Raw genomic sequence first — 25,823 nt, 5'->3', positions numbered from 1 at the left:
TGCCAGCCTGGGACACAGGCACCTGTTTATCTTTCCAGGCTTTCTTGAATGACCTCTGGCAAACTTTTATTTTGGATAAAAAGGTCTTATATTTCTTATTTGCACCATTCTTGGGTATTGCACATCTTTGGTAGATGTGCAATGTGGTGAACGAGATCTGCTTTTTATTGTTCTGTAACTGATCTGCGTACAGGGGAATCATGGATTCTTGTATATGTATGGGTCTTGTGATCTGTACCAATTTGAACACAGTGGTTGGAATAGGTTGTCAGATGATTCTCTTACCATGTGCAGATAACAACCACTCTGACTCTTCCCTTTCAATGTTCATACCACACTTCTTGCCTTAAGAGATCTGACAGACTTCCAAAACAATGTAAAATATTAGTTACCATATGGGCACCTATACCCAAGTCTAATGGGTATAGGTGCCAAGTCTAATGGGAATTCTATTAATTCATGCACACTGAATACATCTGCTCTAGATTGCTCATAGGCAGGTAAACTTGATCAACTTAAGGACATTTTCTTCTAAATAATCCCTTGCAGAGGATTTCCTCACTGCCGTTTCAAAGTAAACACTAAGCCAGTCTGACACAGTGGACAGAGTGATGGTCAGTCTGACACAGTGGACAGAGTGATGGTCCAAGGAGAAAGAGGTGATGGTTGGTTTAAAGATTTGTCCCCAATTCGTTTGGGGACTAGACACAAGGCTCCGACCATCCCAGGCCTGTTTTCCTAGCTGGGAAGTGAGGGGCTTGAGCAGATAACTATGAAATGTTTTCCAGTTCAAGATGTAATCATTTCATGATTCTCAATCCAGGAAGGCTGAACACAATTTAAGGTAGAGTTGCTATTCACTCTTTCTGTCAGGGCTGATTGAACGTGACCTTGTACCAGGCATTTTCAGGGCACTAGTCATACAGCAATGGGTGGTACGCACAGTACAACTTGCAGAAAGTCCACAGTCTGGAGGGGATCACAGATACATCAACAACTGTGACCCATGCTGTCCAATAAAACTTTCTGTCATGAAGGAAAAATCTCTATGTGTGTTGTCCAATATGGCAGCCACTGACCACAAGTCGGTACTGAGGGCTTAAAATGTGCTAGTGTGACTGAGGAACTAAAGTTCCTATCTTATTACCTTTTAGTTGAAGGACACTTGGGTGGCTCACTGGTGGAGCATCTGCCTTTGGCCCAGGGCATGATCCTGGAGTTCCAGGACTGAGTCCCACATTGGGCTCCCTGCATGGAGCCTGCTTCTCCCTCTGCCTGTGTCTCTCCCCCTCTCTCTGTGTCTCTCATGATAAATAAATAAAATCTTTAAATAAAATAAAAATAAAAAAATAAATATTAGGTGAGTTATCTAAAAAATTTTTTTAATTGAGATAAATTTAAAGATCCAGCTGTGGCTAAGTGCAACACGGCTGGACCATACTGTGTAGGCAATAATGAGATTGGACTAATTTGTATACCACCATTGTGCTAGGAGCTGTGGGTGTCGTCACAGTGGGATAAGAGTATATCCATATCCACAAATTACTTACAGACTTACAGATTCTGGGGGAAATAAGAGAACTTGATGACATACCTGAAGAAGAATGAGTGGCCAGGTATAGACACCAAGAGCTAAAAGCCATGGACATTTAGAGAAGGGAAACTTTCACATGTTATCTCAGAATGACTTTTTGTATGACCTTAATTTATTCCTAGTTTTTCTGCCTGCTGATGGTTGTGCTGATGGTGCCATCTATAAAAAGCCCTCCAAATCCCAGGGCTGAAGTATAATGTATTAGAAGAACCACAGAAGAACCTCTCTGAAGGCTTTATTTACACAGCAGCCAAGAAAATGAAAGAACATCAGCCTAAATTGATTTAGACAATAAGCTGCCTGAAGAGCAAATATAATCTCCAACAGAAAGAAGTATGCCTCATCTGTGCAATTAAATCTGGGACATTCTTGGTGTCAAACCAATTTTGTCAAAGAGTGACATAAGGTAATGTGCCTTTGCTAACTGAAAAAGGGAATAATGAGCTATAATAAGGCGGAACAAAGGAGATAATTCTACTACTGCAAGTTCTGTGAGGTTCTCTTTAGCTTTTTAGAAGGAGAAAATTTATTGGAAAAAAACAGTATTTTTATTTCAAAAGAAGACTATAAAAGAGGTGAGCTCTTCTAAAAATAACCACAGATACAATGAGTACCACCCTGGCCCTAGAGCTGTCATCCCTGCAGGCTCTGGGCCTAGAATGTGGAAGTGTCCCCAGCCAAGGGCCTGGGTGACCTGAGGCCCAAAAAGCCAGGAGCCCATGCAGACGCCAGCAGCATCAACAAGGCTGAGCTCCCTGGGATGTGCCCCCAGCCTCCCAAATTGCATGATGGTTCACTGGGACTCTTATCTCTTCAAATCTGTGGTGGGCCCTCCCTTGCTTGGCTGTATTTGATGGAGGCATGCGTGGGGCATGGGAACATCTCAATACCCCTGTTTCCAAGGAATAATACCTGGGTCTTTATTCTAACTGGTTCCTGGATGCCTGAGGGGACTTTAGACCACACCATTGTCTTCAATAAAAACCTCCGGACCCCAAAGACTCATGATGCTTTCTTTTCTGAGTCTCCCAGATGCTCCATCTATATCTTCAGTAAACTCTGCTCTTATTTCCCGGTAGCTCATGTTTGATTTCCATCCTGTGTGAACCTAAGGACCCTCTAGGTCTCTGGACTGCCAGCATCAGGACAGGTTCCGAGCACGCAGGCTGATGCAGTGTAAGTGGGTCTCAGTTCCACTCACTTTTCCCAGTCTGCCAAAGGGGCTCTGCAATGATGGGGAAACCAGCCCTGGTTGGGTTTGGTTGACCAACTTTGGTTCCAGGGTGGCTCTACAAGATGACCACGCGACCAGTTTAGCAAGCAAGAACATAACAGGAGAGTTGAAGAGTACGAAGTGTTTTCTCTTTTGAGCAATGTGTTCCCAAGGTCCTGCTGAGGAAAGACTGCTGGAACAGAGTGCTATCCCTATCACAGCACTAACTTTGCGAAAGGGAACTGAAAGATTGGGTGAGAATTAGAAGCCTATGCTTTCTGCTTCTTGGTCTAAAGAGTAATTAGTGGGGCTGCAGATACTACAGTAGGACAGGAGGTGGAAGGACAGCTAAAACCTTCCGAAGACACAAATCCCGGGCTGATACATCCTACTTTACAGATGTCGAGAAAGAACTTGCAGTTAACAATGGATGGCAAAAATGACACATAAATGGAGAGTATAGCTCAGGTTTAGGGAAATACATAGTCAGCCCCATTCATATGTCTCTGTCCTCTGCAGAGTGTTACAAAGGTAAGCACTGCAGCAGTCCAAGGTCAGATCTCCTGATCCCTCTGCAGTGAGGTAGAGGAGGGAGAAGAATGTGATTCTTTCCCTTCCTACAGCTGGTATCCAGTGTGCCAGTGCATGTTACAGACGTTAATTATTACTGTCCCCACTTTACAAGTGAGTGAAATGAGAACTGAATAGGCACTGGGAAATTGAGAAGCCTGCCCAAGGTCAAAGACCTGGCAGATGGTCAAGCATGATTTGAGAGCCTAGGCAATCTATACCCTGAACCTGAATGCAGTGCCCAGCCCTTTGAAGATGGAACTTGCCCCCATACCCAAAGGAGAGCAAAGGATGGGACCCACTAACCCGTGCAGAAGTGGCTGTCTTGAAGGTTGGGGGGCTGGCAGGGAGCCCCCAGAATACCATGGATGGCATAGAAAAATCCCTGTTGGGATTAGCAATGGAAAGCCAAGAGGCACTGGAGGGGCTCAAGGTCTGCTCTCGGGGCAAAGGGACTTGCCAGAAAGAGAGGAGAAGGGCCTATAGAGTGTGGACATGGCCTTGGGGAGAACAGGTGCTGGGAAACAGCCAAGAGCTTTCCTGCATCCAGCTTGGAGGAATTACACCTCTGTTCTCGGGGGAGTGAGACATTCAAGAGGGGGTTCAGACCTGGTTCCCTTCTTCTTGAACACCTTCCCCCTGCTTCTCTTACCCAAAGTTCACATCTGAGATATTACTAGCATCTGCCCTATCCTCCAGCCTCCCCATAAAATACCTGAGGCTCAGGGTGCAAGGGTAGGAGAGGGGGAAGGACATATCCAGGGCCATGAAATGCTGGGTGGGCATGGTAAGGTTTGAGAATGACCCAGAGAGTATGAGGTCAGGATGGGGAACCTTGAAGTTTTTGTGCTATCTACCCACACTCTCCTTTTTGGTACCTGAAAATTTTGCACATTAGAAACAAATTGCTAGGAGGTTGCCACTCAGGATAGTGACTCCTTTTCTATGTAGAGTCCTGAGCTCTAAAGAGCTACAGGATTTGAGATATGAAGGGCTCTTGAAGCTCTTCTGTCTGGGCCAGCATGGAAGCCAGAGCCCAAAGAGAGATGCCCCATCCAATACCTCTCTGCCAGCAGCAGCAAGTGCTTCTAGGTACGAAGAGTCTCCTGCAGTTCTGGCTTGAACTCAGATTTCTGGTCTACTTCCCAGGTTCTGCCTTCATCCAACCAAGAAGCCACCTTATAAACCGGGATGGGAAAGGTGTCTAGAAGCTTGAGAAGACATCACACTGGGGAATTCTTCAAAGGTCCTCTGTGGACTTAAGGATGAAATTTGGTTTGGGGTTGAAATACCTCATAGTCAGCCCTCAAATGACTGTCTTTTACATTTACCTAGAAGAAATGCTCTAACATTCATTGGTTTTATATTGGCCTCCCCCAGCGCCCTCCCCACATCAACAGAACAAAAGGTCAATATTTTTTTTTTCCTTTTTAACCACTGCTATCCCTTAACTAAACATGATTATTTTCAATTGCACCTGGACTCAGCAATTGATTGCTTGGAAGCTTGGATTTAATAACCCTTCCAATCACAAACAGTGGCAGATGCCTGATTTCTCAAGGGAAAGGTTTTTCTTAGCCGACAAGAGAAGTCCTAGCTTGGAGTAGCTAAAGTAAGTGCGTGGTAGAAATTAAAAGGATACAAAGGGATATGGGATGAAAACTGAGTCTCCCCTCCCCCACAGTAGTTTCCTAGCCCCCTGCTGCCCACCCCAAACCCAGTGGCAATCTCAGTCACTAACTCTTCCAGGGGCTGCTGTTTTAATGGGCACTGGAAATCAGCCCCCAGCACTTCCTAGCCCCTTCAAAGGCAGTACAGAGGAGGGGATTAGCGGATCTGCAGGAGGGACCTGCGGCCCAGGCAAAACCTAAAGCTTCTCCAAGTTCAAAGACCCCTCAAGGACATCAAAGGGCACAAGATGCTCGCAGCAGAAACCCTCAGGATAGGTTGGTTGCTTCTTGCTCCTAATGACCCTCACCCCTTGCTTTCCTTAAAAACCTCACATCAGGAGGGGCTTTATGGCCTAATTATTTGGACTCTGCCATTTCCACCTTGCCCAGGGGGCCAGTTTGGGGGTGTGGGGGCAGGCATGCTTACTTTCACCCTACCTCACAGAACTGTGAAATGCATGCCATGGGTCAGCAGGTCTGGGAGGGGTCAGCCCAAAGTGACCCCAGCCTCACAGCATGCACCTGCACAGCTCCCATAAGCCCTGAGGACCTTTGCCCATGCCCTTTACGTGGGCACCCCTACAGACTGAAATCTTCCTACTTCTGGAAGGTCCAGATTGAAGGTCACTGCCTCTCCATACTAGACCTTGACCCTGCCCAGCTAAGAGGGATCCTTCTGGCCCGAACTCCCAAGCGCCATAGTCCTTCTCTCAAAGCCTCCCTGAAGGTGGGACTCATCCTTCTTCTTTATACCTTGACAGCCCAGAGCCTTCCCACAGCCTGGCCACACAGTGCCAACCACACAGAAGGTGCTGATAAGTGTTAGCTCACTGACAGAATAAATTGAACAAAACCAATTTGAGTGTATCTAAGGGCTTCTCTTGAAAGCTTTTATCCCCAAGGATCTATGGTCTCTGCTATATTTAGTGGCAGGGGGAGTCTGAGAGCATCACCTCACCACAGAATTCCTGTGAGCCCTTTCTCCTGCAAGTACAGTGAAAAATCAGAAGCAAGCAGTCACACCTTCCAACAATAGGGTCTCTATCACCCCTAAGATAAGCTGAGCTCTAAGATAGGTTATGTCCTGCCTAATGAAATTGAATGCTAAAGGCATAGGAGAATTTCAGAGATAAATCCTACAATCTCACGACCAAGAGGAACCTGGCTCAATTTCTGTAGAGCACTGGCTCTTAAACACAGCCACACAGTAGAAATTCCTGGTGATCACTAGAAAATGCCAGGGCCTGGCTCCCACCAGCAGAGGTTCTGATTTCACTGCTAGGAGGCATGATTTGAGGATGAGATTTTTAAATGCTGCCAGATGATTCTAAAGTCAGAACTTCTGTGACAGTGCTGACCAGTGGTTCTCTGAACTCAGTGCACATGGGAACCCCCTGGAGGGCCTGGGAAAGCTCAGAGGGCTAAGCCTCACCCTAGAGTTCTTGATTCAATACGTCCAAAGGGGGGGGGGGGTGTCAGGGAGAGGGAGAAGAATTTACATGCCAGTAAGTTCCCCAGGGAAGGGTCCAAGGAACACACCTGACAGCCACTGTTGATGGTTTTACAAAGTGCCCCATGTCAGCTGCAGGTGAGAATCACCTAGGATACTTTGACCATTACCAATACCTGGGGCCCACCAGACACCCCATAAATCAGGATTTCTGAGGGTGTGGCAGGCACCCATGTTTCAGGGGCTCCCAAATGAGTCCAGTGTAGCTGCAGGTCTAAGAACATTGCTTCTAAGACACAGGATGTCTGGGACGCCTGAGTGGCTCAGTGGTTGAGCATCTGCCTTTGGCTCAGGTCTTGATTCTGGAGTCCTGGGACTGAGTCCTGCATTGGGCCTCTGCGGTGAGCCTGCTATTCCCTCTGCCTATGTCTCTGCCTCTATGTGTCTCTCATGAATAAATAAAATCTTTAGGAAAAAAAAAAAAAAAAAAAAGAAACAGGCTGTCCATTAATGTGGCAGCAGGGGCCCATGCCAAAGCCTCTTCCTATTCTGAGCAGATATGGGCCTTCATGCAGCTTCCAAGCCTGCCTTCTCAGCACTGGTGAGAACCCTTGCTCTTCACGATGTGATAAAATTCAAATATTTGAGATCACACTCTTGTCCTCCTATGCTCTTCCCTCCTCCTGCCCACAAATTCCAGGGAGAAGTCCACATTGATAACAAATGGCAGGACTTCTCACCAAGCTTTCAGCCAAGCAACAGAGGTTTAGGACAATCACTTCTTGGTAGTCAACATCAAAATCCTGACTGTACTTTATTTCTGTCTGGATTCCCAGTTTTGGGGAAGACCACGGGAGGGTATTGCTGTCACACAAAGTGCAAGGACCCAAACGTTTCAGCTACAAATTCTACTCTCATGGTGAAGATTCTAAGGAACAGACAATGTTTGGGTGGTCATCAACCTATTGCTAAATTATTAAATGCTGATTTGTGTGACTCTCTGTGAAGTACTCTGGGTACCATACATAGAGACTCTTTGTTTCTCTAACACCAAGGGTTTGAGAAATTTCGACACAATTGAGACCTTGGGGGCTTCAGTCACTGCTATTTCTCCCTCCCCCTTTTTTTGAGGCTCTTAAGCAATACTTTTTATCTTAAAAAAGAAATCTTCACTTCCCTTAGTATAAATTATAGCTTCTTACAGTAATCACTGCTGCTTAACTGGCATTCAATTTACAGGATAAAAATATATTCCTTTGGCTGTCTTAACGACTGTGTACACAGCTTGTCCTCAAACCCTCTCTGAATTTTGGCTCAGAGCAACTATCATGTTAAGAGGATGGAATGCGGTTTCAAGCAATGCCAGGAGAATTGCATAAGCGATAATTGATATTTTTACTAGCGGCAACTTTGTAGTTGATAATGGGTTATTAAAACAGGAAAAGAAGCCCTCCCCACAGAATCCCATCTGAGATGTAGAAGGAAAGGTGTTTCAGACAAAAAGCCCCTCAGTGTCAATAAAGGGTGGTTCTGGCAGGCCCCATATCTTCCAGAATGTGTGGCCCTAGGCAAAAGGCAGTGGAGAAGAGAAATCCCCTTGTTTCAGGGTCTCCAGGGCTGAAGCCAGAGCAGCAGCTGTTCCTTCGACCTCACCTTCAGCCACATGAGACCCAGCTCTTGGTGGGGCTCTGTCACACTTTTGGAGTGAAGGGGGTGGCGGGAGACAGAAATAGCAAGGGTACCAAGTATCCTGCCATCCCTGATCTTTTTAAAAAAATAATTGGAATGTCTGCTTTCAACTGATGTTTATAGAAGGGATCAGTGTCAAATCTCGCCAACCCTGACAGAGAAGAAACTAATTGGTCTGAACCAGGAGCTGTCAAGGGCCAGCCATCTGCCTTCATCTTTGGCCACTCCCACCCCCAAGCCCCATCCTCCAGGTAAGATGTTGAAGAGGTTGTGCCTAACTGAACGCACCCATTACAAATACCATAGGTTCCCCCCTTCCCAACCATTTTGAGGGTTTTTTTTTGTTTGTTTTTTATATTTTATTTATTCAGGAGAGACACAGAGAGAGGCAGAGGGAAAAGCAGGCACAGGACTTGATCCCAGGACCCCAGGATCATGACCTGAGCCGAAGGCAGACACCCAACCACTGAGCCACCCAGGTGCCCCAAGTTGCAAGAATTCTTATTCTATTCTAAATACAAATCCCTTCTCACATGTGTGATTTTTAGGTATTTTTCCCATCCTGTGGTGTGTCTTTTCAACTTTCTTGATGGTATCCCTTGACACATAAAAGGTTTGAATTTTGACAAAGTCCTATTTATCTATTTTTAGCAGCTTGGGCTGCTATAACAAAATGCCATAAACTGGGTGGCTTATCAGTAATGGAAATTTGTTTCTCACAGTTCTAGAGGCTGGAAGTCCAAGGCTGGAGTGCTAGGATGGTTGGGCTCTGGTGAGGGGCCTTTTCTAGGCTGCAAATGTCTGCATTCTCTTTGTACTCTCATGTGGCAGAAATAGAGCTAGCTGGTTCTCTGGCCCCTTCTTATAAAGGCACTAATCTCATTCATGGGAACTCCACTCTTATGACCTAAGCACCTGCTAATCCCATTAGAATGGGGGTTAGATTTCAACATATGAATTTGGAGGGGTCATGGATATTCATTCCATAACAGAACACTCCATCTGTAGAGAAACTTGCGTCTTATACCCCTGCCACCTCCCATGGTCCTTACAAAACCCTAGCCATACTAGTGGAAAGTGTCTTTCTGGGTAAAGGTAAGTAAATCCAGTTACCAGGAGACCCACATAGGGAGGTCTGGGCCTCAGCACAGGTCTGTTCTCTTGTGTAAGGGGCACCACCTCACTGCAAGAGGCCCTGCTAGAAGTCTCCCATTGGCCACTGATAAGGGAGGGAACCAGCCATCTGCAAAATGAGGCTGAGAGGACTATGGATGTCCCTTCCTGCTCTGAGAACCAAGAGAAAAGCCATTTCGGTGAGCCTGCCAGAAGCTCTGGCAATTGAATGAGAAAACTGGATCCCGTCTCATTCCTGGGATAGTCTGTAACATAAGGAAGTTGTGAGGGGATTTCAGAATTTGGTTCTTTAGCCAAACTCCACGTTCCTCCCATCTCCTCAAACACCATCTCGGACAACAGCCTTTCAGGTAAGGAAATCCACCCAATAATTAAATGCAAAGAATTCCTGGGGTAGAGACAGACACTAGCGACAGCTTCTGTTATGGTAATGATGCTGTGGGGGCCGCGGACGCTCCAGATCCAGCTGGAATTTCCATCAGAGCGATAACGTCCAGCCAATAGCTGTGCAGACTGGCTGCTCCGAATGCAGGTGGGATGACATCTGTCTGCTTGCTGAAGAGCTTTTAATGCTTTTCGATTTGTGTTCTCCTCCCAGGCATCGCCTGGGCAGATCTGGGAAGACTGTGCTCAAGGTCCTCTTAAGGACAGTGGCTCTGGGCCTTCCAAGCAACTGGAACAAGTGTTCTCTCCCCACCTTTGACTCTGCATCAAGGGTAAGAGTGCAAAGGAAATCCTGGTAACTTCTGTGCAGTTCTCCTTAAGGCAGGGCAGTGAGAAATCCCAGCTTAGGGCAGGAAAGCCATGTCAACACAGCCATCAGTTACAACCTTCCTTGTGACTCTGGACACTGAACCCATTCAAAAATCACACACGTCTGAAAGGAACCAGAAGGAAATTCTGCTGTTATGAAAGCCATGCTCAGGGCCATGCTGAGTGGGCTCATGGAAGCTGTGTGGGGTGCAGGTCAGCACCATTTCTCTGAAGTCCCAGATTGTCCTAATTCAGTGAAGACTTGAGGACGAGGGTGGCTTGTGGATTAATGTGCAAGGACCCCGCAGTTTCCAGCAGCAAATTTAAAAAATAATAATAAAGCAAAAAGGAGCGAGGCCTAAATGTTTTGTCCAAGTCTGGAATTTGGATAAGAAAGCCGCGCCCTGCGGATGCTCACACACCGGCTTTGATCCAGGGGCCAAACGCCGAGGAAATCGTACTCAGGAATCACTCCAAGCTCCTCTATGTGAAACCTGAGAGCCCTGAACACTGCTAGCACCACCAGCTACCCTTCAGTCTGGAGGGGGAGGCTGCGGGAGGCCATGGGAGCTGAATGGGAACAGAAAAGAAGACCCTGAGACCCAAGGGGAAGCCTGTCTGAAAAGCCAGCATGGGACCTGCCTAGAACCAGACCAGAGGCACTTGGGCTTCCTGCAGACATCCTGGGGGATAGAACCCCGCCCCCCCCCCCCAAATTAACACACTATCCTAATCCCAACTAGAGCAAAAGCATACTTCCCCTCCCTCTGGGGTTTCTAGACAGTTATAACATTTCCAGAAATCCCCTCTCAGCTGTACCTTCTTCATAAGGCTGGCCCATCTAATGTCTACACTATGCCTACCAGACTGAGGCCCCCAGACAGGGGCAGGGCAACAGTGGTGGCTGCTGGGGCCGTCCAATGGCAGGTGATCTGGCTGATCACATCTGGCCTGCGTTCACTCTGCGTCTCCCCCACGCTGCACCGGGCAGCTCATTCTTCATACCGATCATAGACAAACAGTCCCCCTCATCACACATCTGGATAATGGCTTTCCTTACTTCCTGTCCTGGGATCAAGACAATTCTTTTCAGATTGAACTGTGATGACTCTTATTATAAGAACATTTCCCCCAGAAGAGCTCCCTCCTCCCCTTTCCCTCTGCTGCCCAGCCCTCCTGAGACACTTGTCCACTCTGCCCATAAGCCACAATTCTCAGGGATGGGATTCAGATGGCATTCTGTGCTGTGCACCAGGCAAGCAAGTCCTCAGGCATGCATGATTGAGACATCCTTCCAACATCCACTGCCCTGAACTCATTTGCAAGCTGTCATGTTCTGGCTGGAAACATCCAGAGTGCCTGGATCTAACTTCTAAGGAATGCCTGTATTGGAGGATACCAAGCTTCACATGGGACCTGCCTGGTGTGGGACCCAGGAAATTTAACAAAAATCCCCTACCCCTGGACAAGCAGAGCAGGACTAACTCCATTTTGTGCTACACCCGCCATCTCCTGTATGACCCCCACATGACCTGCTTATTGCTTAAGGCGCTCCCCCACCCTAGTCAAGCCGCTGAGCATACCCTTAACTGGAAATCGGCTCATAAAAATGTAACCCTGCCTTGTGCCCACCAAAACTGCGCGCCAATTCTGACCAGAGTGATAGGCCAGTTCAAATGGGTCACTATAGGGTAAATTGTGATTCAATTGGCCACTTGCGGAACAGAATAGAGAATCCAGAAGTGGACCCTCAACTTTATGGTCAACTAATATTAGATAAAGGAGGAAAGACTATCCACTGGAAGAAAGACAGTCTCTTCAATTCCACATGCAGAAGAATGAAACTAGACCACTCTCTTTCACCATACACAAAGATAAACTCAAAATGGATGAAAAATCTAAATGTGAGACAAGATTCCATCAAAATCCTAGAGGAGAACACAGGCAACACCCTTTTTGAACTCGGCCACAGTAACTTATTGCAAGATACATCCACGAAGGCAAAAGAAACAAAAGCAAAAATGAACTATTGGGACTTCATCAAGATAAGAAGCTTTTGCACAGCAAAGGATACAGTCAACAAAACTCAAAGACAAGCTACAGAATGGGAGAAGATATTTGCAAATGATGTATCAGATAAAGGGCTAGTTTCCAAGATCTATAAAGAACTTATTAAACTCAACACCAAAGAAACAAACAATCCAATCATGAAATGGGCAAAAGACATGAACAGAAATCTCACAGAGGAAGACATAGACAGGGCCAACATGCACATGAGAAAATGCTCCGCATCACTGGCCATCAGGGAAATACAAATCAAAACCACAATGAGATACCAGCTCACACCAGTGAGAATGGGGAAAATTAACAAGGCAGGAAACAACAAATGTTGGAGAGGATGCGGAGAAAGGGGAACCCTCTTTGCACTGTTGGTGGGAATGTGAACTGGTGCAGCCACTCTGGAAAACTGTGTGGAGGTTCCTCAGAGAGTTAAAAATAGACCTGCCCTACGACCCAGCAATTGCACTGTTGGGGATTTACCCCAAAGATACAGATGCAGTGAAACGCCGGGACACCTGCACCCCGATGTTTCTAGCAGCAATGTCCACAATAGCCAAACTGTGGAAGGAGCCTCGGTGTCCATCGAAAGATGAATGGATAAAGAAGATGTGGTGTATGTATACAATGGAATATTCCTCAGCCATTAGAAATGACAAATACCCACCATTTGCTTTGACGTGGATGGACCTGGAGGGTATTATGCTGAGTGAAATAAGTCAATCGGAGAAGGACAAACATTATATGGTCTCATTCATTTGGGGAATATAAATAATAGTGAAAGGGAATAGAGGGGAAGGGAGAAGAAATGGGTAGGAAATATCAGAAAGGGAGACAGAACATAAAAACTCCTAACTCTGGGAAACAAACTAGGGGTGGTGGAAGGGGAGGAGGGCGGGGAGTGGGGGTGAATGGGTGGCGGGCACTGAGGTGGGCACTTAACGGGATAAGCACTGGGTGTTATTCTGTATGTTGTCAAATTGAACATCAATAAAAAATAAATTTATTATTAAAAAAAATTGGCCACCTGCGTGCGGACCGACATGACTGTGCAACTTTCTATGTGTGTTACAATCCCATTGGCCACTGGCCCCTATAAAGCTGCTACGTCTCTTAGCCTCGGCGTCCAAGTCCCTGCTCTGCTGTGTCGGGTATACTTGGACCCAAGCTTGAGCTTGTAAATAAACCCTTGTGTGTTTGCATCCGTGTCGGCTCCTTGGTGGTTTCTCGGATTCGCAATCTTGGGCACAACACCTGGGGCCGAGGATCCCACTTGTTACAGAGGCAAGAAGGTAGAGGAGGCCAGAAAACAACAGTGAAACCCCGGAGTCCTGTGAGCCATGGTTCTCTACCCCGATGTACTGGGACTTGCCTGGAGGGACTTCCTTAGCTATTTCTCCCCGGGAGGGCAGGTCCTAACTGGTCTAGGGTGAAGCTCAGGCCACTGGCACTTAAAAATGCTTCAGGCACTCCCCTTGTGAAGCAACGTCCAGGTGTCACCTGCCTCATGTTCCCAAGCTTCCCTGAAGAGAGCGTTTTTCAGAGGCCACAACTGGAGGTAACCAACCGGAGGAGAGATAAATTCCAGAACGGAAATACCTGAGAAAGGGAATATGGAAGTCTGAAAAAAATTCTGAGGAAGATCAAGTGGGAAGAGTGCCCACCCTCTCCTCCAGAATAGGTAGCAAGAGCCCAAATAGGGGGCATGACTTTGGGGCCCACCTGGAGGGCTTTCTGTGGATTTATTTGGGTCAGAGAGGTCACGGAGTTTGGGATGATTCAAGACAAGAATTGATCTGGCTCAGGCTTATCTGCAGAGCCTCCTAAATCCAACAGAAGCAGAGATTTATTTTCTGCAATAGAAACCTCTTTGTTTCTACATATAATGATATGTTCTTTGTTTTCCCTCCTGTGTGTGGGTGGCCAAGTGTGCACCACATGGTTTCCCGCCCCCCTCTCAGCACCACACCTAGAAGGGCCTGTGTTTAGACAATCCCTGAGAGCTCTTGGGCTTACCTGATTGAGAAGCAAGCTGCATGCATGTCATTCTGGGTCTCCTCAGGCCCCAAATGTCGAGACTGTTGAGACTCAGCTCTGTGTTCTCCTGGCCTCCCACCTGGGCTAGGGAAGGCTCTTGCCCAAGTACCTCCTCTGGGCCTGATGACCCCACTTCCCCAGAGAAGGACTTTGCCTCAGAGAAATAAATGCTTGCTTCTCCCTGTCCCTCTTTCCCTTTAAAAGTAAATATTGATAAACATCTTGGACACTGAGGTCTCCCACAAGGCACCCTGTCCTGGTTTCTTGAGGGAAAACACCTGGGCAACACTGGCCCAGCTGGGCTGTGTCTCTCAAGGAATGCCCCCCCTCCACTTCATTAATTCAATTATAACCAGTAACAGTTGTCAGCTATAGCTCTCTGGAGAAAGAGAGGTCCATCACAGCCATCTTCTTGCACTCAGGATCTATTCCCCTCTCCTGGTCACTGCAGGATGGAGTAGTCCCCTTGTTTTTACTTGGGTTTCTCAAACTATCATGGAAAGACAGGGAGACAGCTGCCTTCCCTACCACATTTCTGTTCACTAAATGAACCAAAAAGTAACATGCAGATACCTATTAGGCAGGGTTTTACAGGCAAGGAGGCAAGGTCATGAAGGCTCATCAGAAAAGCTCAAAGTCAGGGTGCCTGGGTGGCACAGTTAGTTAAGTATTCGACTCTTGGGTTCGGCTCAGGTCATGATCTTGGGATGGCAAGATCGAGCCCTGTGTCAGGCTCTGCACTTAGTGAGGAGTCTGTTTAAGATTTTTCTCTCCCTTGGGATCCCTGGGTAGCTCAGCAGTTTAGCACCTGCCTTCGGCCCAGGGCATGATCCTGGAGTTCCGGGATCAAGTCCCACATCAGGCTCCCTGCATGGAGCCTGCTTCTCCCTCTGCCTATGTCTGCCCCCCCGCCACCCGTCTCTCATGCATAAATAAATAAAATCTTAAAAAAAATTTTTTTTCTCTCCCTCTCCCCTCCCCTCAAATAAACAAATCTTTTTAAAAAAGAAAAACCTCAAAGTCACTATCATCATGGCTTCTGCATGGAGCCAACTCATCCTCATGGCAGAAACACAGAACAATTCCTCCCAGGTCCTCCACCTTGACCACAACGAGGAACTGCAAATCTTTCAGACGCACCCAAAGCCATGGCTGCAGTCTTTTCCACCCTACTTCTTTATCAAGTAATCATCAGAAAGCTGTTAATCACAGCTAAGGTACTTGAGTTTCTTAGGTAAGACCCTCTTGCTGACTCATTGGCTTTCTTCTGCAACTAGCATGATGTTGATGGTCTTGTCTTTCTTGGTTGGCAGCTATCTGAACGTACCTTTTTTTGTTTTTGTTTTTTTTTTTGCTATATAACAAGTTTTCTTCTTATTACCCCTCTCTTGGAATGAGGATCCTTACTTGAATACTCCTGATATATGAGTGTATTATCATAGAAGTGATCCCAAATCATTTAAAGTAGAGGCTGGAAATTTTAAAAAAGTAATACTAGTTTCCTAACCTATAAAATAAAAGGGAAATACTACCCATCCCATAGAATTGGTTAACAGCATAATGACTGCATGGCATCTAATACAGTAGGTGTTCAATAAATGAGATCTCTCATTAATTCCTGTCTTAAGCAGAATTATTGATATTACCATGGCAAGAATTTTTCATGTAATTCATAATTCGGAACCCATTTGATTGCAGATTGGATTGGAGCCAGTTTATAGTACCAAATAAATTACTTTTGAACTACAATATGTAAAATATGGTGAGACAAAGACAAAGAGACACAGAAAGAGAGAGAAAAACACAAGCCCAGGACAGGGTGAGTTAGTTGCTAAAAATGAGCCTGACATTTGCTTTGTATTTTCTGACAGCCACAGCAGGAACAAAATCAGGTTAACGTATAATGACTCTCATTGTCTGATAAATGCAATGTGTAGCTCACATGGATAGTGAATTTTTCTCCTAACATTCAGAGCTGGAGTAACTGCTTGCACTGATCCTTGTATGACATATACTGGGTAAGCTACAGAGCAGCCATACTTATGTGTGTCCATGTACAAAAGCACATACAGATCCTTCAGAAGACAGGTTTCTCTTTATCAGTATTAAATGGTTAGAGACCACTGGGTCTCTAACTTTGAAGTCCCCTGGGGACCTTCTAAGGGTAGTCTTTTTCATTCTCTAAAGTTTTCACTGAGAAATTTTCTTGAAGAGCGTAGACCAGTGGCTCAGGTCCACTGAGAACATCATCCCATCCTCTCTTAGTGCACATGTACTTAGGGAATAAGGAATTAAATGATTCCATTCTGTCCCCATATATGCAACAGCTTTCAGGCTTTGTATCTGTAAGCAGCCTGGCCAGTGTCTTCATCAAGAGTCCAGGCTGATCCCTCTTGCTAAGCCTCCACACAGCCTTGTCTGTGGCTTGAGCCTGGCTGACCAGAGGGTTGCAGATGGAGAGAATGTGGCTTCATCCCTGGGGGACCTGCTTCCCACTGCTCGCAAATAATCAGAGACAACAGACTTCCCTGGGAAAACCGTAATCGCCCAACTAGGGGCAGGGCCAAATGGTCACAGAATTTATTGGCTTTGATTAACAATTAGGTGTTTGTTTTTGTAGGTAATTAGAGTGCAAGAGCAAGCTATAAAGAGCCCTTCAAGAAACTGAAGCAGACTATAGCTAAAGGCTACTGGCATTGGACTGAATCTCACCATTCATCTCTGCAGACCCCCTGCGCTCAGACGCCAGTGGCTCTGCACAATTGCCTAGGTCATCAGGGAGAAAATGGCCCTCTGTGTTCTTCACATCCAAGGAGAAAAGCTTCTGCATAGCACGTGTGTGCTCACATGCGGGTGCAAAAAGCAGTCCAGCGTGGGTGCTGGCATTGGACGCTGCATGGAATCTTGCAGTTCATATAAATAGATGTATTCAAAAGTCCACGACAACCCACGTGTTGGAAAATGTTTTGACAACTGCATTCTCAAACCCATTAGGTGGGTAATTCTGAGGAACTAAGACAGACCGGCTGGGTCATTTTGCCAAAAGGCGAGAAGAGAGGATGTTTGCCAAAGTCATACTGATTTACGCTTTTCTCTCAGCAACCATTCTTGGCTACAGGTTTGTACATGCTTTTTTTTTTTCTTTAACAAATCAGAAATATGAATACATATTTGATTACAGTTTATCTTTAAAAATTATTTCCTAGTAGTATAGGCAAAAAAGTGTGGGCAAAGAGTTGTCACGAATATTTAAAAATACTGTCGAGATGAAAGAACTGTGTACTTAGTGACAAGTGCTCATTTTGCCTCTTTTAGCTGATGGCATGTTATTTCTGCCTTAATCCCAGGAAATACACATAGGATTATTCTCACTCACTGTACTCACATCATGATACTCAGTAGGCACAGAAAAGCTAACTACCAAACCCATCTATAGGACTGAAAAAAATGAGAATGGGACCAGATAAAACAAGGCAAAAGCATACACACACACACACACACACACACACACACACACACACACACACACATATTATATATAGAGTCACAGATATAGCTAATCCTAGAGGAAATTGCTTTTGTATTTCTCCTTACAGACTGACTTTACAGAAGTCAGAAGTTTGAGTTTACATTTAGGATCCCAGGCATCTTACTACATAGGTCATTAGGAAACCTTTATATTTTTTCACCAAAAACTAGGTTTCCATTTAACTTTGTTCCATCCAACGCAATACAAATTTTCCTATTGTTCTTCATGCTCTGACCTCCTTGATTTACGTATTTATTTTTTAAGTTCTCATGCAGTTGTACCACAATTTTTCCTTCAGAGAAATACAAAACAGACCCCTACTGCAGGAGAAATAGTAAGCCTTCAGGCCATAGTTTTAGAGTCGGCTGGCTCTCTGATGCCTAAGACTTCCTGCAGGTGATCTCAATTTTGGTCCAGTCACCCAACCCCTCTGACCTGCTGCTTCCTCCCCCTGTAAAACCAGGACGCTGCCTCAGATCCTTTCCACAATGTCTTTGGGCTCTGAGGGTCTATGGCTGTCCCCTCCTCAAGGGAAGAATTTCCATGTACAAAGGCAGTAACTGATAATTCTTTAAAACTAAGACATTGAAGGGCATCTGCCTTTGGCTCAGGTCATGATCCAGGGGTCCTGGGATCAAGTCCGCATTGGGCTCCCCATACGGAGCCCACTTCTCCCTCTGCCTATGTCTCTGCGTCTCTCCTGAATAAATAAAATCTTTAAAAAAAACAAACGACCCAAAACCCCAAAAAACTGAGACACTGACATTCTGCCTTTGGACAGTTGGACTTTGAAACCAGCTTTCAAGGAAATAGAAAGTCAACAGTCTGAAGATAAATCCCATTATTTGACTGACAGAGTGAATCACAGATCATGCTGGTCCAGGAAAGAAATGTAACCAAAGAAGACACTCCGAGAAAAACCCCTTCCCTCTGGAGTGTGTGCACTAAGAGCAGTCTGCTCTTAGTGCACACATGAACATGAAATTAACATTTGACTCACAGAGACCATCTGTTCAGTAATCTCTCCAGTTCCCTGAAGGGCTGGGACCCAGGCGTGCTGGCCTAGGTCTGTGTTACAGAAGAAGCAAAAGTATGTGGCAGCACTGTTTCAAAACTTATGGAATTCAAGCAGAAAAAAAAAATATATATATATATTCAGCAAGGAACTGGAAGAGGCAGAACAATAGAGTCTGATACTTACTTGTGGCCCAGCTCGTGAGCGATGGTAAAGGCCAAATTGAGACCATTGTCTTCGGCAAGCACACATTTCCTCTTAGCACTGCACACACCTCCTAAGTAAGCAATCCCTGTAGCAGAGACACAAAACACATCCTCTTCAGAACGTGGGAGGCCCTGACCTCGCTGGGCAAGTCCATGTGGTCAACAGCACGCATGATGGGAGAGAGGAGGGGCAGATGGGGACGAGGATGTGGCCATGGGGTTGGGGCCATCATTCCAGAGCTCTTGTGTGGGACGGGCTGGCGTGTAATGCTTTGGGATTCACCGAAAAATAATTAATGGTAACAATCACCACACCACAGAGATCTCCCAAGCATTTAATGGATGTCGGGCAATGTGTTGTGTTTAAAGACATTATCTAATTTAATCCTAATGACTCAGAGGGTTGATAACAGGGAGAGACCAAGGCTCAGAGGGGAAAGGTAAGGTGGATTGGCACGCGGTGCTGGGATGCTGTCCAACTTCACCATCTAGGGCTGGGGTGAGGCAAGGCTGGCAAGGCAAGGTGCCCAGTGTGAAAAGCTGAAGGAGGGTCCCCCACACATGCATGCCCAGAGAGGGAGGGGCCACCTTCCTTCCCTCACCCCACTCCAGCTCTGCTAGGGCCAATGCTCTCAGGGTTCCTCTTGCTGTGAGTTCACAAGGGTGGGCAGGGGCTCCACTGGCCCCATGACCAGGCATGTGCTGTCCAGTGACCAGATGGACGGAGGCTCTGCAGCCAGACTCCACCCACCAGCCCTGTGCCCTGGGACCGACTATGGCCACCGGCGCAAGAGGTGTCTCTTTTCTACCCATGACACCACCAACTGCTGCTGAGCTGCACGCCGCTCCATTCAGAGGGCCCCTTTCGCTAATGTGCAGTAGGTGTCTTGGAAGTGGACACTGGCCTTACAGGCACAAGACTTGGGGAGGTAAGGAGTTGGCAAAAGCGGAGGGGAAATGCACGGGGGAGTTAATTAAAAATAAACCTCTTTCCCTGCTACCCCAAAGGGACACCTAGTCTCTTTGGTGACTTCAAAATCAAATGGAGGTGGACCTTGGCCTCCTGGAGTGCTCTCCGTCCTTCCTCTCGATGCCCCCTATGAGCCCCTAGACACACAGCTACCTCGCCTCTGGCTCTGCTCTGCACGGAGATGCTGCTGCGGGTTCAGCTCACATTTAGCACCCCAAGCTGCCACCACAGCACGGCTATTTTTATTTTAAAACATGCAACATACTTGGGCAAGATTGAAGAATAAAAAAAGGAAGGAAGGAAGGAAGGAAGGAAGGAAGGAAGGAAGGAAGGAAGGAAGGAAGGAAGGAAGGAAGGGAAAAAAGGGGAAAAGAAATGTTTTCTTGTTTTTTTTGCACGTGGACATCATAATCCAGCAATGCAGACTACTGGAAGGAGAAAGATAACAACCACAAAGGACATGATCTGGCTTCTCGGTGCCTTCAAGGTCATTATTCTGGTTTTGTTTAAAAATGTTTTGTGGGTTGCTGCACCAAGTTCAGCAGTGAGTAGCTGGAATGCTTCTACATAGCTCCGATGGTATGTGCGTGTAACAACACACGCACACACTCGGATGCACACCCAGTAGTGCTCTCCCAGCCCAGGCTGCAGCCTCCTGGGTCAATGAATCAACTGGAACAATCAGATGTGCACGCCCCCGGGAGAAGTCATCTGGTGAGTGGGGAGAGGAGGCATCTAAAGACAGCTGTACTGAGCCTGCTGTCCCCAGAGCGGCTGCTGAACCAGCAGACGTTGATGCCACACAAAAACATCCCCTGGCCTCTGCTGCACTCAACTCCCCGAGCCGGCAGTCCTGAGTTTCCACTCTAATTAGGTAACACGCAATGTTAGGGAAACAGCTAAGCAATGAGCCTTCCAATAATTGCATTTTAATTTTTCCAAGGCACAGATGATCTTTTTTTTTTTTTAACGAGAAAACAAAGGATCAGTTTATTTATGAGAAATGTTCTCGCACGAAGGTGGATTATGGTCTAGTGCTTTTAATGATGCATTCTGATCACGAACAGCCTGGTCAGGAAAGTGAGCAAGGCAAAACATGTAAAAGCAGATGGCCTCTGATACAGAGTGAAGGAACCTTGTGCATTCATGACCCATGGTGTGGAAATGCTTAGAGCTCATGAAACAAAGTCTGGAGAAAATCCCAGGTTGTTGTAAAAGAGCTGCAAGGAATACATGGCAGTTAAGCCATGAGCTTCCATGAGAATCAAAGCCCGTCACTATTCCTTGTTCCCTGGAAAGAATGGAGGAGCAGGGAGCAGTGGAGGGTATGCTGAAGCTATGGCGCCACTGGGACCTTCCTATGTCACTGGAATTCCCTACACAGACAGCAAGACTCCAGAGGGGTGTTTTCCATGTATTTAGCATTCTATGAATTAAAATTCTCCAAAAAAAAAAAAATCCTAGAACTTATTTTTGAAATTTTAAAAACATCAATTCCACATGTTTGCAGAGCTCCCTGGAATAGAAAAGGGAAGCAGAAAGGCAACCGAAATTTATTAGGGGCAAGCACTGCTCAGAATGGGTGACCATTCCTTATTTCATGGGTATGGTTACTGGCCCCATCTTATAGGGAAATGGAGGCCCAGTAACCAGTTATATGCCTGACAGAGCCGAGACTCAGATACTATGCAGGACTCTTTTTTTTTTTTTTTTTTTTTTTTTCAACACCAGTGCTCTTCCAGGCAAACCCAGGGCCTCTTTCATCAAAGCTTTGGTGACCAACAACAATGAATCATCTTTGGGGGTTTCAAGGATTTTCATAAATCTTAATGTGTTTATGCAGAGATGTGGGTGGGATAAAATAAAGGTTTCAGGTGTTTGAATCCAAATGTTTTTTAAACTAAAGATAAAAAAGATTCAAGGGATATATGCAACAATATTAATGGTTACCTCCAGGGCGTGGTGAAGTCATTATAAATCTTTTCAATTTTCTTCCTTTTGGCTTAAACCTAATACAATGAATATGCACTTGCCATGAAAATTAAAGTTACTGGTTATATTCCATTCACCCAAGGTGACTTATAGCAGAGGCAGAACTAAGAAAAGACCTCTACCACCTGCCCGCCCCCGCCCCCCCAAAAAAAACCCTCCAAATTTTGATTCTGAATATATAGACTTTCAGGCAGCAGAGATGGAGTTCACAGTCAAGGCATTACTGAGTATGTGCTTATATCCTAAGGGCAGTTTGCTCCATCTCTACTATACACCTCTGGCACAGATCAGAGAAGCAAAACATGCTTTTAAAAATCTGAAATGCTGGGGTACCTGGATGGTGCAGTTAGCTGAGAACTGACTCTTGGTTTTGGCTCAGGTTGTGATCTTGGGGTTGTGAGATGAAGCCCCACGTTGGACTCCATGCTCACCACAGGGTCCACGTGAAATTCTCTATCCTTCTCCCTCTGCCCCGCCCACTCATGTGTTCTCTCAAATAAATAAATCTTAAAAAAAAGAAATCTGAAACGCTGATGGTAGAAATGAAGAAGGGCTATGAAGATTTTTTCTGATGCCTGGAGAAGTCTATAGGATCCATTCAGAAAAGCCAGAGTCTCTTAACCCGGCTTCCCAGCCATGTCAACTCAGTGTAGACATTCTCCTTTTTCTTTTCCTTGGTAGGATTGTGATTTTGGAGAGGAAACTGGGTGAGGAGGTTTAATTATTTTCTTTTTCAGTAGAAAACTGCATGGTGTAAGCACATAATACTTAAACTCAGAGTTGACCATATCCTTTCTAGATTAAGGAGTAAACAACATACAACTGTATAAACTCTGATTTATCCAGCAAATTGTCACGTGTAAACAGTTTGCAGCTGTTGGCCTTGTTGGCCATTACTCATACCTTCTTGGACTCTGCCCCTGAGAGAAAAAGGCTGAGTTTCTTCTACCAACTGCTCGAAGTACTAACATCATCATGGTTATCAGTGGGATGCCACGCTGCCAGTTATAAGAAAACAATTTACATCTCTTCACTTGGCAATCACAGTGGTTGAGACAGAGTTGCTCACTCAGCCTCGGGGGCATGGCCTTGTGCTCTTGTAAACTTCACTACATGGTTGGAAGTATGATCTGAATTTCTGAACAGCATTTAAGAGCCCATGTCTTAGTGTCTAGGATGTGACAAATTATAAAGACCTACAGTTGATTCTCATTATCTGTGGGAGTTGGATTCTAAAAAGTCACTGGGAATGTGAAATTCTCAAATATAGAACCGTTGCTCCTAGCAGACATACAGAGGTAGGCTCCTGTGAGCCTCTGGTCACAACATCTTTGTCAAATGACCAATACATAACCTTGTTTTATGTGTGTTCCTGTTCAAAGAAACCTTATTTAATATATACTGTTGGTCTGTTAACATCGAATTCATGGCCAACAGTTCAGCAACTCATGCCGAAACGAAGCTTATCTTGTATTTTTCTCAACAAAAAGCACAAAAATGTAAAAAATAAGGCACCTGTTGACCACAGAAAGGACTTTTTTTTTTTTTTTTTTTTTTTTTTTTTTTTACAGTATGAGAGCTGAAACAAGAAGGCAAAGGGTCACCTTGTTCAACCTTATTTGTGAGCATGCCTCTTCGGTGACTCAAATATTTTGCTTCTCTGCACATGTCTGTACATGACACATAAACACTATGAATACTGATTCTGGAATTACTAATAAATTTTGGCGAGTAGGCAAATTCACAAATGCAGAATCCTTGAATGCCAATGGTCCATATTGTAAAAAAAAAAAAAAAAATCATGTCTTATTGTTGGACACGATGGAGTCCTTATCAGTTGCAAAAAGGAGATTTAGTCTACATTTAACTGTCACATAATTTCCTAATTCTGTATTATCTAAATTATTTGAGGGTACCTGCCTGGTTCAGTCAGTTGAACATCCAGCTCGTGGTTCTGGTTTGGGTCATGATCTCAGGGTTGTAGGATTAAGCCCCAAGTAGGGCTCCATGTTCTGTGGGAAGTCTGCTGAGTTTCTTTCTCTCCCCTTCTTCCTCTGGACCCCATCCTGCTCTTTCTCTAAAATAATAAATAATCTTAAAAAATAAATTATTCTATTAATTCAGGTCTATCCTCCTCTGCAATTTCACGTCTGCATTCTCTCCAAGGTGAACAGTCCACAGGGCCATCCTCTTCACTGTAAGTTACAGACCTCCTCCTAGTCCTGCAAAGAGCAGACAGGACCTCACATATGCTAAAGGACAGACACAGCTCAAAAATTGGGATAGAACATTGATGATAAGGTTCTGGAAGGCTGGCAGAAGTGGTGGCCTGAGTCACATGGTCCCACTGCTTGGGACTAAGGAGCACTGCCTTCCAGATCTGGCCCTGTCTCTGGCTCTCTGCCCCTAACCCCAGGAGCACACATCTGGGTAAGCCCTCCAGACCTACTCTTGTCTTGGCAACTCCGCCCCCAGTGTCTCTGCTTCTTTTTTGGATCTCCTGGGGTCAGTTACCATGGAAGGAAGATGAGTTCGCCAAGGTCTTTATTCCAGCACCATGAACAGAAGGTGGGGGGATCCCTGGGTGGCTCAGCGGTTTAGCACCTGCCTTCAACCCAGGACATGATCCTGGAGTCCTGGGATTGAGTCCCGCATTGAACTCCCTGCAGGGAGCCTGCTTCTCCCTCTGCCTGTGTCTCTGCCTGTCTCTTTGTGTCTCTCATGAATAAATAAATAAAATCTTTAAAAAAAAAAAAAACAGAGGGTGGGGGCCATGGCTCAAAGAGGGACATTGGCTCTCTCCTTAAACATGAGTATTGTAGAAGCTGCCACAGCAATTCAAAACTGCCAGTACCTAACACCTACTTATGGAGCAGAACACTGATGACCTGAAAAATTCAGCAACTTACTCAAGGCAAAAGTAGTAGTAAATGGGCAAAGTAAAGGTAAGAGCTTCCAAGTCTGATCACTGAACGGTTCAACATTCCCTATTTTGCAACTTAATACAAAGTTAGAGTAGCCAAAACAATGTAGTACTTGCAGAAAGAGACATTTAGACAGAACTGGGAGCCCAGAAGTAAACCTGCAGATTTACAGTCAATTCATTTTCAGCGAGGGTGCCAAGACCATCCAGTGTGGGGAAAGAAGAGTCTTGTCAACAAATGGTGAGGGAATAACTGGACAGCCACATGCCAAAGATTGACGTCAGACCCATCTTTATGTGGTATGCAAAAATTAACTCCAAATGGATCATAGAGCTAGATGAAAGATCTAAAACTATAAAATGCTTAGGAAAAAAACAGAGAAGTCTTTCTGACTTTGGGGTAGGCAAATTCACAAATGCAGAATCCTTGGGGATTGGGGATACCCCAATCCTTGGGGTAAACAAAGCCTTCTTAGGTATTACATCAAAGGCACAAGGGAGGGGTAAAAATGCCCATGCCAGTGTGTTCATCAACAAAGACACCTTCCCTGGAACAAGAGAATAGCTGTGTGAGAGCTGGGAGTGAGGTGTGTGTGGGGGTAGGGAGTCACCAAGACAGGCAATGAGTATGCTGATACATCCTAAGGAAGCTTCTCAGTCTTCCCCCTGCGTTAAAACTTCCTGCTAATCTGCCCAGCAGCCTTTGTGTCACAGGCAAACTTGCTAGCCAGTCCAAGTGTTGCATGAACTGCTACTCTGAGATACACAGTTCTTGATTATGTGCAGAGTCAAAGGAAAACCACACATGCTGACAAACCAACTGCCCTCACTCTAGGTTTCCCCAATGCCTCCAGGATCCAGAGTTTGGGGAAGAGATGTCACCACCCCTGGTGAGGTTATCACACAGCCAAGTCCCCAGAAAGGGACTGGAGGCTTCTAGGTTTGGAGCCATGGCTCCTACAACAGTTTGATACATTAAGTAAGTATAAAATGTAGGAATTTACAAGTTCAAAGCAAAAA

The 25,823-nt window shown here is 45.6% G+C and overlaps 1 protein-coding gene across 3 annotated transcripts in view; it reads right to left on the bottom strand.

Moving 5' to 3' along the window:
* ADAMTS17 (ADAM metallopeptidase with thrombospondin type 1 motif 17) overlaps positions 1–25,823 on the bottom strand; it is a 318,441-nt gene that overhangs the window by 165,966 nt on the left and 126,652 nt on the right. For all 3 annotated transcript variants that reach the window (XM_041753209.1, XM_041753210.1, XM_041753211.1), the window contains exon 8: positions 18,899–19,004. In XM_041753209.1, the coding sequence (XP_041609143.1) occupies positions 18,899–19,004 (106 nt within the window). The remainder of the gene's footprint in view (positions 1–18,898; positions 19,005–25,823) is intronic.

The sequence above is a fragment of the Vulpes lagopus genome, chromosome 4 (genome assembly GCF_018345385.1).
Source record: "Vulpes lagopus strain Blue_001 chromosome 4, ASM1834538v1, whole genome shotgun sequence".
NCBI classification, from domain to species: Eukaryota; Metazoa; Chordata; class Mammalia; order Carnivora; family Canidae; genus Vulpes; species Vulpes lagopus.
The sequence above is the reverse complement of the archived record's forward strand: the minus strand, read 5'-3'. Positions and strand labels throughout refer to the sequence as shown.